The sequence below is a fragment of the Canis lupus genome, chromosome 13 (assembly GCF_003254725.2).
Source record: "Canis lupus dingo isolate Sandy chromosome 13, ASM325472v2, whole genome shotgun sequence".
Taxonomy (NCBI): domain Eukaryota; kingdom Metazoa; phylum Chordata; class Mammalia; order Carnivora; family Canidae; genus Canis; species Canis lupus.
In genome coordinates, this window is record NC_064255.1 from 13201353 (window position 1) to 13214677 (window position 13325).

Below are 13325 nucleotides of genomic sequence, written 5' to 3' on the forward strand. Positions count from 1 at the left end.
CCAGTGAGTATATTAATCCTTGGGAAGGAGGGAGACACTCCCTACAGAAACAGAGTGTCATTTCAAGCTATGCTTTGAATCCTCAATGCAGTCAAATTGATCAATTTACCTCAGAGGGTTAAAGGAACTGAATTATCTAATCCTCTAGAGACTTTCATTTAATTGATGTGGGTTGGGACCCGGGCATGGGTTTTTCTTTCTAAAGCTCTCCAGGAGATTGTAATGTGCAGCAAGGATGAGGACCACGGGGTTAAATGAGACCCTCAGGATATGATCCTGTTTCTCAGAAGCTGACTGCATGGTGACCCCCCCCCCTCCCTTTCCTCAGCTCTCTCTATTTCTATCATTTTCATCTTCAGTTCCATCCTACTTCATCACAGAACTTCTGGATTTCTTCCTTTCCTTAGATAACTTCATCTACTTTACAGACAAAAAATGGGTGAAGAAGAAGAGCTCCATTTGAGAATGATGTCTTCTTCTGTAAAATTATCTGTACCTTCGTTGATTCCTTCCTCACAGTCTCTCCGCTGGAAGGAGAGGGTGGGTGAACTCCCATCCAAGCTCAATTCAATCTCTCCTATTCTGAATGCCAGACTCTTCACATTCAGGAACAGTATCTTCCAATTGGCCCAGATCTCACCCTTATCTTCAACCTCTCATACACACCGGAGCCATGTCCTCATTATTTAAACCTCTCATATCTTCAAAACAGCCTTTCCCTAATTGCATGCTCCTCTCTACTAACCTAGCTCTTGCCTTTGCTTCACAGTTAAGTTTCTGCTTTTCACTTCAAGCCTCAATTTTCTCACCTCATTACTCCCCAACTATAACCATGTATCTTCCACATCAACAATTCCGATGAAAATGGTTTTACCAAGGTCACTTGGTATCTTCTTGGCTGTTGAACTCAATGAGTCCTTATTTTTCTCCATAACTTTGCAGCATTTAACAATGTTGAGCACACTTAATTTATACAATATCTCCTCACTGGGGTGTTACAACACCATTCTGTTCTGTTATCTATCTCTGCTTCCAGCTACTTCTTTTTTAGTCTCTGTCACAGTCTCAAACTTCCTCCTCTTATACCTTCTATATTGATATCCACTCAAATCTGCTTCTCTTGTAATCTGTTCTCTGCATTTCTCTTACCACTGACACAATCAAAAGTCAAACTGGACACCTTGCCTTCATTCATATTCCATTTTCTATAACACAGTGTACCCTAATATTTTATGCCTTTTCCCATAGTAGTTCCCTCTATCTGATGTACCCTTCATAACCACCACCATTTCCTTAGCCTCGTTTACTACATCTTCAAGATTCAGGTCAGATTCTTCCTCCTGTCGGAAACCTTCTCTGTCAACCCCACAACACCTTTTACATATTCTAGCATTCTAATTTATGATAAATTATTGTAATTGTGTATTAACTTTGGGATCTTCTCTTGCCCCTCACCATTGTGAGTAGATTCATTACAAGTAGAGATTTTGCCTTAGTTTTCTTTTCATCCCTAGCACTTACCCCAGTGTCTGAATGGAACATAATTATCACTGAATAAATACTTGTTCAATGCATTAAATTAATAAGTAAACTTTTAGAAAAATAATAAAAGCAAAAAACTCTCCTTGTTTATGCACCCAAAACCCAAAATTTACCTTGTCATTGGCATATAGGACCCTTCAAAATAAGATCCATTTAACCAATATATCTACATTTTTCTCACATTCAATAAACTTATGCTTTTCCATATTTCATTCATCAGTGTCTTGCTTTCTTTCTAGTATAGGTCTTTTTCATAACCCTGCAGCTTTATGTATAGTTTTCTGTCTACAGGTCTGTCTGCCTGCCTTTCCTTCTTAAATCCCTATTCAGTTTTTTAAAATCAAATTTTTAAAAAATATTTATTTATTCATGAGACACACACACACACACACACACACACACAGGCAGAGACACAGGCAGAGGGAGAAGCAGGCTCTCTGCAAGAAGCCAGATGTGGGACCCAATATCGGATCCCAGGATCATGCCTTGAGCTGAAGGCAGATGCTCAACCACTGAGCCACCCAGACGTCCCAATTTTCTGGACTTTTCTAAGCAGAGTGGTTGTTTAACTTCAAAGAATGTAAAGCACTGTGTCTATTCATCTGTAATGTGTGTTACTGTGATGCATGGTGACACACATTACTGTTGTGTCTTTCCCACTAGAGCACAAATCTTGACAGAAAGATAATTTCTAACTCATTTTCTCCTTTTATCTAATAAATATTTAGCACTCAAATATCAATGTTGTCAAAAAATGAATGACTTTGAAAATGAAGAAATAATACAGTCATGTTCAACTGGAAAAGAAAGTGACTAGGTGATATATTCATGGTCTATGGAATTTATTTCCCAAGGGTTAACTTCTTTTTTGTCTTCTGTCCTTTCTTTGTTTTGGATTGTCTTTATGATATAAACATCGTCTGTGCAACCACACCTCTTTGCTTTAGGGATGTTTTCTGGTTGTTTCTTTTGAATGTACTGTTTTCAGAGACTGTAAATTCCTCAAGGGCATGATTTGTTCAATTCTATTCTGTGCTTCTTACGTTGTGTCTAGCAGAGTGAAAACAAAACATTCATTCAATCAAGTATCTGGGAGGGTGTCTGCCATGTGTCAGGCATGGCTAGTTGTTGGGGATGCTGTTGCTATAAACTTAGATCCAGAAAATTTACTGTCAGACTAGCTAAACAGTAGAACATAGGTTATGCCGTAATACAAGGAAAGGTTTGCCAAAATGTGATAAATTCTGTATGTTCATATCAAGGGTAAAATCCAGGATTCTTTAAATTTCAAATAAACTCAATTTAAATATTGAAAAATTTCCCCTCTTCATCAATCCTACCTCTGTGTATTTTGCCTATGTTTCTTGTTTCCTATTTGGTGTCTATGTCTTTCCAAGGTCTGCATATTTTTTGTTTCACATTGTATCTTTTACTTTGCATGGTACAATTCTCTATTTTGAGTGCATATAAAAAGTGTCAGACATCCTAGTGATCATACAATGATAATTTTATCTACAAATTCTCCTGTCCAAAAGTAGTTACCCTGCTATTTTAAAGCAGAAGTTAGTTTGTGCTATAGAGGAGCTTAGTAAGGGAGTCCCTCACTCCGCCATTTTTACTTCTTTCATCTTTTTATATGACCAAAATTAGTGGAAAGGGTAGTAAGTCATCACAGATCTTCCAGGTACTTTGTGATCATAGCACATCCTGTCAACAAAAAGGAAATAGGCTTTCTACATTAGAGGGGAATTTGGAGGAATCTTACAGATTTACTGTAAAAAAAACACAAAAAAATCATTTCACTTTAACAATTCTTTGAAATTCCCTTTCACATAAGTAGTTTCTCCTGTAAATTGTGAATTCCCTGTGCTGATTTCACTAGTTTACAATTTGTTCATCCTTGCATAAAAATAACACATTTCGGGTTTTTCCTTGGTTTTTCAGCTAAAACATTCATTGTTTATTAGGTTATTATTTCCTTAGTCATTTGTGCCTTGTTCCTTGCATAGTCCCCTTCATTCCATTAAGTTTCAAATACTCAGGACTTTAAAATTATGTGTGCTAAAAATGAAAGAGATGTTTCCTGTTTACTTTCTCTCCCAACTTACCTAAAATTGTTCTTATTTTTTTGTCCTTATTTTTAATAATATATTTATTTTCCATTCAAAAACTCTCAAAACTATAGCCCTTGGAATACCAAGATCAAGAATCACATTGTAATCGACCTTATTTTTCTAAGGATACATTATTTAAAATGGACATGTTATACAAGTACAGTTAATAGGATGGAAATGTATGAACATAAATAATCCTTTAACTTAAAATAAAATTACATTTTTAATAGTAAATGAAATATAAAAGATCCACAGATCTACTACTTTGAAACAATTCAATAACTGGTTACTGCAGTTCTGTCACTAAGTAAAAACAACATTTGTTTATTTAAGCTGCCGCCTAAAACATAATACAATAAAGCACAGTAATATTCTGTTAGCAATAGTTTATCAGATTTCTTCTCCTTCGTCGTCTTCTTCTTCTTCTTCTTCTTCTTCTTTATCATCATCATCATGATCATCATCATCATCATCACCATCATCTGCTTTGTGCTAGGAACTGAGACAGACACTTGGCCAGCAAAAGTAAAAGGGAACACTGCTATAGACCAAATATTTGTGTCCCCCCAAAATAATTTATATGTTGAATCCTGACCTCAATGTGACCATATTAGGAGGAAGAGACTCTGGGAGATGATTAGTTGGAAAGGGCACAGCCTTCATCAATGGGATTAGTGGTGTTATAAAACAGATCCAAGAGAGACTCTTCCCCTTTCCAACATGTAAGGTTACAGTTTGAAGGCTACACTAAGGAAGCTGGTACTGAGCAGACACCATCTGAGACTTCACCATCTCCAGAACTGTGAAATAAATGTTTGTTGTTTAGAAGCCATTCAGTTTATGGTATTTGTATTATACCTGCCAGAGTGGACCAAATCAAACATTTAAGTAGGAATAACCTTAACATGTTCTAAATTTAGAAAATCAATAATTGTACTTAAGAATATTTGGAATTTACAACTAGAAGTAGTCCATAGTAATCACCAAAAAAAGCAAATGAAAGCCCAGGAAATGTTACATAAGACAAGCAAGGTCATATACCTAGGAAATGGGAGAGTGGTAATAGAAACTATGATAACTATGGAGACCACCCGCCCCCTCCCCCACTATATAGCAAAACAGAATCATTTATTTGCTAACTATTTGCATATTTTCCTAATAAATTTGTGAGGTAGGCAAGATGTGTAGAATGTATTTCTGAATAATATTTGGAAGGACACTATTGAAATGCAAAGTTTCTAATTGGGTAGCTTTGAATTTTAAATGATATACATAAATTCATCACTATCATCTGCATCACATAACATTTAAATGACATCTTATCATTAAAATATATTCATTGTGAGAGCTCAGTAAAATGTATTTGCTTATCAAAATTATATAATAAATTTCAAACTATTATTTTTAGGATAAAAAGACCATCAAGAAACATGAGTGTATGATAAATATCCATAACTAAACCATCTGTCTATCTTCTTCACCATATGTCACTCTATTAATTGCTAATATCACCCTTATTATGCATCATCTCATCTGTAACATTATTCCATGAAACTAAGAAGGCATTAATAACAGCTAAAGACAAACACCTGCTATATGTGTTTCTGGTTGATAAATTTCAGCAGGTTTTGGTTTGCTCTTGGGCAAAATTTTCTAATTGCTTTTACATAACAGGGCAACTTTTTCTGGTTATAATCAGCACACCACTATCTTTTTCAACTGTTTGTTATAATTATGTCTCCCCACATATTTGTTCAAAATGTTTATTTAGCAACTATCATATGCACAAAAATATAATAGTCATTGGACTAAACACTGTGAAGAAGAATAAAATTCAAATAGGAACCTGGAACATATCTGACAGAAATTTGAAAACTGTAAGATCTCCAAGGCCCTTAATAGATATTCGTTCATGATGGTCATGGCCTTTAGGTTTGGTCAGAGCAATTAGCTATTGAATAAATTGTAATACCCGATTTTTTTCCTTTTGTATATGAAGAAAGAAATTGAATCTCATTATGGTCCTTCTTCCACTTAAAATCAAAGGTAATAGATGGATAACCCATATTGGTAACGGTCCTCCTCTTCCAATATTCAAAAGAGATCCAATGAAAATTCAAGCACTTAAGAAGTGTTGATTATTTCATTCTTTCTGAGGTGGTTTTGGTTGAAGGAGCAAGTCTATTGCTCATAAAATGGTGAGGAGTCAATGCCAAAGAGAAAGGAATTAATGTTAAATTGTGTGGTCAAGATAGTAAATGTGAATTAAGGTTAAAGAAGGCACGGTAAATGATAATTGAAAAAGAAAATAAGTTTTGAAGGAGGCAAAGGGTGAGTAAGACTTTGAAAGGTGAGCAGAATATGCTTAACAGGTATGTTTTCATTCAGGACAAGTCACACATGTATGAAAATTAGGACAGTGATGTTCAGTATTGAGATGCTGGGATAAACTTCTGGTGAGAGTTAAAGAAATGACTGGATGGAAACAAATCATGGGTGATTTTGGAAATCAAAGGAGTTAACTATTAGCAGTGGCACACCAACCATTACCACTTCTATCCATTAAGGGTTTCTGCTTCAGCAACCATATACTTAGCACTTTTATATGGATTACTTCATTGCATCCTCATGCAAATTCTTAACTCCCTGTGGAGTAGGTCCTCATGTATTGGAAGTCTTCCTTATAGATAAGAAATCTGATAATTATGAAGGGGTATATTACTTAAGTAGAAGATCTAAGATTTGAATTGGCATAGTCTGAGTTCATATTCTTGACTGTCTCATTATACTGGCTCACAGTATAGTATGAAGTTGAGAAATAAAATGGGGCCTTTGAACTTTACTGGGACACAACAAATGTGAGATTTTGATGGCAATTAGCCTGCCAGTAATATGTATGATAAACTATAGTCCAAAGAAAAAGATATGAGTCAATTGTAGTATATATACTATAGGATAATGATGGCAGGAATGAAGGTTTTAGGATGCTTCAAAAAAAACAACAACTTAAAGGAGGAGTTATATAACATAACCCTTCTAAACTTAGCTCACTTTGTATTCTTTCATATACCTAACCAAACTGGAATGCCCATCCTCCCACACCTTGTTCCCCAGATATTACAATTCGTTTTGTGATTACACTCCTGACATATCCTCTATATTTGGAATGTTTTCCAACTTCCCATGTTGAAATCCAAAACAATTTCCAAGTTCTGCTCTTCCATCTCACTGTCTGACCATCTCCAAACATGGAAATTATCTACCTCATCTGAATTTTGCAGAGAATTGTACCTCTGTTGTAAACAACACAGTCTGCTGTGTGTTACCTAGTTTTATGTTTATAGCTTATAAATAATACAAAATAATTAAAACCACTACATACTGTGTATCACACATAGTATTAATTTGGCATCTCTACCTATGTTCATTAATGTTTGTGGAATCCAAAATAAGTAATTATATTAATAACTGCATATGCAAATAATTGAATAATTAATTGAATAAAGGAATTAAAAGATGGCTCCCTGAGTTTCACCTGTTTCCAGTACTTTTTTTTTTTTTTGCCTTTTTTAATAATTTTTCCTTAGTTACCCCCTTACATTATTCTCATGAGTGGTTCATGCCCTTGTGCCGTGACGGATAAAAACTGGTTATTTGGACCATCCAAATAAATACTGATGGAAAATCAGTCAAAATCTGTGACTAATCTATGCATAGTAACTATCTTTAATACTTTCTAGTCAACAAATTATCAATTCTCAAAAAATGTTCTTTGAACATCATGAATATCTAAAATAAACATTCTATATATTATTTTAGTGCATAAGCCCTTTTATTTACATAAACTCCAGCTTTTGGATATCTACTGCATTTGCAACAAAAGAATAATTGTATCCATAACTGTAAACTGGCAAATATCTCATATATGTATCCCATTTAGGGAATAAAAATTATTGTCTGAGTTTGTGTAAAATCCATTAATATTAATTTCTAAATTGCTCTTTTTCTTTTAATTCATAATTTGCTACTTGTGTGAACTTTCAGTCTCTTTAAAATCACCATTTCTTGATTGCTCAACCATGCAATACATAGACAGCAGCTATATTAATAACCTCTCAAAGGTGTAGTGCACTGATACTGCTATTTATGCTGCTGTCTGGAAAAAAGCATATTTATTCTGTCCAAGCACCCATGAGACATGAAAACTATTCTTTGTTCAGACTCACTGTGGATAGTCATTTTAAAACTTCAATTACTATTTCAGCATGTTCCTTCCATTACTGTTTCCAGCACCACAGCCAGTAATTTCTAATAGCCAAATGTACTTTATAAACCGTACACACATATGCCCGCATGCAAGGAATGAATAAAGCTATGTATAAATGATTACTATCTGCAGAAAAGATGTAAAATTTAGATGAAAAAATATCAATACATGAATCTTGAACATGCACATATTATGCCTCCCAGCAAATATATATGACTACATGTAGATAGGCAGATATAGATATATATTATCATGCATCTTGGAATCAAAGAAAAATAATCATTCATTAATTTTCAACAAATATTTCTTGAGATTTAATCCAGTACAGAGCTGCTCTTAGTGCTATAGGGTTTGTAAAACATAAAAAATATTCTAACATTATTTTTGCCTTTACAATTTATAATCATAATAAATATGATTCATTCTTTTTATTGAAATGAGAGTCTTGAATGGAAAAAGATGGTTTATAGTCTCAATCTTACTTTATATAGACCTTAAATTCCATGATCTAGCCATAACTTTTCTTCTTGTGTGAGATTTTGTTTTTGCATTAACATTAATCTTTTTTCTTGAATCTACTGTCTATTTTTTCATTCTTTTTTGCCATCAAAAAGTGCACATATTTAATTTATGAGAAATTGAAGCAGGGTACTTGGATCACACCATTTGAAACCATGATTTTCACTATGTAGTCCCTTATAACTATAATTTGTCTCGAGTGAGGACATCATAAAAAAATCAACCTAATACAGTTTACTGTTCTATTCATTGCTGAAACATTGATGAAAGTTACTCCCACAATATCTATCACTATCTACTTTATAAAACAAAACAAAACAAAACAAAAACAATGCAAGGCATTTCAGACCTCAAAGCCAGGAGAAAGTTTGTTTTTTCTGTGTCATTTTTATACTCGTATTTCTTAGACCATGGTTTTTTGTGTAAACTGGTCAGGTTTCCTTGTTTATTCAGCAGCTGTCATATTTAAGTCCAACATTCTTAAAAGTTGTCTACTAACTTTTATGTAAACTTTTGTTTAGGATCATGTAACTATTTTGCTTTTATTATTCCCATTTCACTATTTATTTCGAATGTTATTGCACTATATGTCATTTTGTAAGTCTTTGAAAATGAGACAGGTAATGAGTACACATCTAATCTACCTTTAACAGAAAAGTTTTATTTAAACCTGAGAAACATCTGGATTCTCTCTTCTTATTATTCTGGGTTGCCATTGCCAAGTGAGTGAAATATACATGTTGCTTTCATTCTATCATTTTCTATTCTCTCACTAATGTTCTGAAATCTGACTTTTCTCCCCATTCTATGAAGTCTTAAGGATTTTGCCATTTTCCAAGTATTTGAGCTTTGGAAAGTGAGTATCTCCTTATGCCTTATTTTTCCATTTCTAAAATGAGGATAATAATGTCTCAATCAGTTTGTTTTCAGGATTAAATAAAACAGAATATATTCAGTGGTTAGCCCTTTGCCTGCCACAGAGGATGGTCTAAGAGTGTGGCCAATGATGATAATGTTGCAATAACTGGATAATCTTCCATACAATTCCATTTTTCAGTTTCTTCATACTTATTAACAGCCTAAGATTTTTCTAATCTCATGGGCTCATCTTTGAACATCATCTTTGATTCCTTTTTATCACTTTCTGTTTCCATATCCAGCCAGTTGTCAAATACTTTGTCTTTTTCCCTTTACAGTAAACTCTCAAATCTGCCTCTTCTCTATACCCCAGGTAACACCCTTATTACACCTGATGGGAATCTACAAAGTGTATTGATCAGTGAAAATATTCCCTGAGGGTGAAGAAGGGCTAATGAAATTCTGAGTACTAAGACACTGAATGAAATGTGCAGAGATGTCATTATTAAAAATAACAACAACAAAGAAGCAATTAAGAGTGCCAGTAAGCCAAGACAAGGTGTTTTCAAACATAGCTTAATAAAGTTTAGACAATAGGGACTTTACTTAATATATATGGAAATATTTAATTTGTAGAAAGGTGGTCAGAGTAAATCTTATCTGCAATTACTGGTAATATGGGAAGCCAGAGAGTACTCATGGATTTGTCTTAGTTTAAATTAACTGACTACAGAGTTGTGTTCCACCTCCACTGAAATCGACATTGCTACTATTGAACACATAAGCAATTAAAATGGCAAATCATTCAGACAGAGATAAAATTATGGTTAAAAATAAGGACCTATCAGTGGTAATTTGTCATTAAAAAATGCCAACAAAGTCATCAGTACCTTGTATTGCCTGCTTATATTATTATTGGTATGTTGGAAACTCTTTGGGAACCTAACAGCAGTTCACGCATCAGAGATTTTAAACAATATTGCTATGTACATGGGTTAAGTATTTCCTTAAAGACTGTATTACAGCTCAAAGATTTAATTGAAATTTATGTTCAATAGACTAAAGTTCACATTATTAAAATGTTGTTAAGAGAGCATTTTGATTTTAAAGGTTTTTCTTTACCTTTACACACGGGCCTGTGGTCACTCCAAGCAGCAAAGACCTCAGCTATCCGTTGACAGGTGATGCTCTTAGCACCCTGTAGGACGTAATCTTCATCACAAGAGAATTGCACAGATGATCCAAGGCTAAGATCAAACAGGATTGGACAAAAATAAGATTAGAAGAATATAACATAATGATTAGTCTCCACTTCTACTGGTAATATTCAATAGGTCAAAAATGTTCCATAGTGGCAAAAAGTACCTTTCTACTGGGGGATATATATATATATATATATATATATATATATATATATGCATATTTATAATTTGTATATAATTTGTGCAAATATATAATAAAACTCAAAAGCATATGAATCTCTTGTAAGTCAGTAACATGCAGATGTTGGTAGCAGCTACATAGACTATCATCAAATTTATTTATTTTAGTTGTAGAAACCAAGGTGAAGTAATTGACTAAATCTCCAACCCTAAGTAGGTGGTAAACAGGAAGCAAAAGGTGATCTTCTTGACTTGAGTCTCAACACTTATATTCATTGAGGTATTTTTCTCGCAAGTATTTTTATGTGTATTTATTATTTGGATCAGTATTTGTACATCAACTGATCAATAAATAAATATTTAGGGCTGCAAAATTATGTTGACTGTTTTTCATATAAAATTCATCCATCATTTATTATTTAACCTACTACAATTTGGATTTTGCTTCCCTTTCCACTGAAAGGGAAGTTACTAAATGATCATTTTTTAAAACTAATTTCTAAGGGTCATTCATGGATGCTTGCTGAAAGAAGAAAAAAAAAAAAAAAAAGAAAAAACCTGACCATGCATTTTCTTTCTTAAAATCCTTGAACAGCAACTCACCAGAAAAAAATAAATAAAATCCAATTTCCTTTATATACCATACAAAGCCTTCCAGCAATAAGTCTGGCCAATTTCTCCACCTCATCCCAGTGCCACATGTGAACTGCATGAGCTCCTTGCATGGAGCCTGCTTCTCCCTCTGCCTATATCTCTGCCTCTCTCTCTCTGTGTTTCTCATGAATAAATAAAATCTTTTAAAAAATAAAGTTTTATTGAGCACAAATATGCTTTCATTTACATATTATATATGGCTGTTTTCATGCTACAGTGTTAGACTTGAGTAGTTGCAATGGAGACTGGCTTACAAACTATGAAATACTGACTATCTAACACATTATAGAAAAAGCTGGCTGACATATTATTTTGGCTAAAGATGACAAAAAATATGAACTAGATATGACAAAGAACAGAAAGGTTTAACATAGGAAAAAGTCTGTAGGTTTTAGAATCTACTCTCCTCTGGAGGCATCTTTTTTTCTCTCATTATTTCCATTTACAAAGGGAGGAATGTGACCTGGCACCATGGAAAACAGGAGGGAGCTTCCTCAAGAAATTAAAAATAGAATTATCATACCCAGTAATTCCATGGAGTATTTACTCAAAGAAAACAAAAACACTAACTCAAAAATATATATGCACCCCTATGATTATTGCAGCATAATTTACAATGGCCAAGCTATAGAAGCAACCTGGGTGCCCATAATAAACAAATAGATAAGGAAGTTGTGGTATATATACAATGAAATATTACACAGCCATAAAAAAGATGAGACTGTGCCATTTGCAACAACATGAATGTAATTACAGGGTATTAGGCTAAGTGAAATAAGTCAGACAGAGAAAGGCAAATACCATGATTTCACTCATATGTGGAATATAAAAAAATGAATAAACAAAGAATGAGACCTACAAATACAAAAAACTGATAGATTCCAGAGGACAGATGATTAGGAAGATGGGCAAAATGGGTGTAGGGGAGTGGGAGATACATGGTTCCAGTTATGGGATGAATAAAATGCAAGAATAAAAGGCACAACATAAGGAATAAGTAGTAATAATTGTAATAGTAGCGTATGGTGCAGATGGTGGCTACACTAGAGAAGTTGTACCACTATGTTATATACTGAAACTAATGTAACACTGTCTGTCAACCTACACTCAAATACTTAAAAGTGGTTCTTTTTATTTTTTTTATTTATTTATTTATTTATTTATTTATTTATTTATTTATTATTTTTTTATTTTTTTTAATTTTTATTTATTTATGATAGTCACAGAGAGAGAGAGAGAGAGAGGCAGAGACACAGGCAGAGAGAGAAGCAGGCTCCATGCACCGGGACGCCCATGTGGGATTCGATCCCGGGTCTCCAGGATCGCGCCCTGGGCCAAAGGCAGTCGCTAAACCGCAGCGCCACCCAGGGATCCCAAAAGTGGTTCTTTTTAAATATAAAACACACTCAGAAAAGTGTACAAAACAAAATACACAGCTCAATGAATTCTCATGAATTAAATGGCCATACAATTAAGAAATAAATGATTAGGATAACTTGAATGGGGGATCCTAATGATTCCAAGATTGATTTAGACTGCTCTATAGCCTGAGCAGCCTCACAAGTTTACCTAACAGCCAATCTTTGCCCTTTCTTACTTCCTCTTCTTAATCAATAAAAACTCTATCCTAGTTGAAGTTCAAAAATGTTGGGATTCATTCCTGCCTCATCTTTTTCTTTTACTTTCCACATCCACCTTGAGCAAATCCTGTTATCAAGACTTTAAAATCAAGAACCTAGTATTTCTTACCCCTACAGTGTCACCACCTTGATCCAAGCCACCAGAGTTTCTCATCTATGTTATTGCCAATAGTCCTTTTGCCATGTGGATGCTTTCCTGTTTGTGTTCTTGACTCCCTGAAATCTATCCTTAAATAGCATCTGCAGCAATCATTTTAGAAGATTGCCCAAATTATGATTTTCCTCTGTGTTGAATCTTCTAATGCTTCCCCATTTCACTCAGAGCAAAGGCAGTGCCCTGACAATGGCC

General features: G+C 34.1%; 1 protein-coding gene across 1 annotated transcript in view; it reads right to left on the reverse strand.

Moving 5' to 3' along the window:
* Positions 1-13325, reverse strand: part of CSMD3 (CUB and Sushi multiple domains 3) — a 1170241-nt gene that overhangs the window by 635239 nt on the left and 521677 nt on the right. The window contains exon 10 of the mRNA XM_049093360.1: positions 10423-10547. Coding sequence (XP_048949317.1) covers positions 10423-10547 — 125 coding nt within the window. The remainder of the gene's footprint in view (positions 1-10422; positions 10548-13325) is intronic.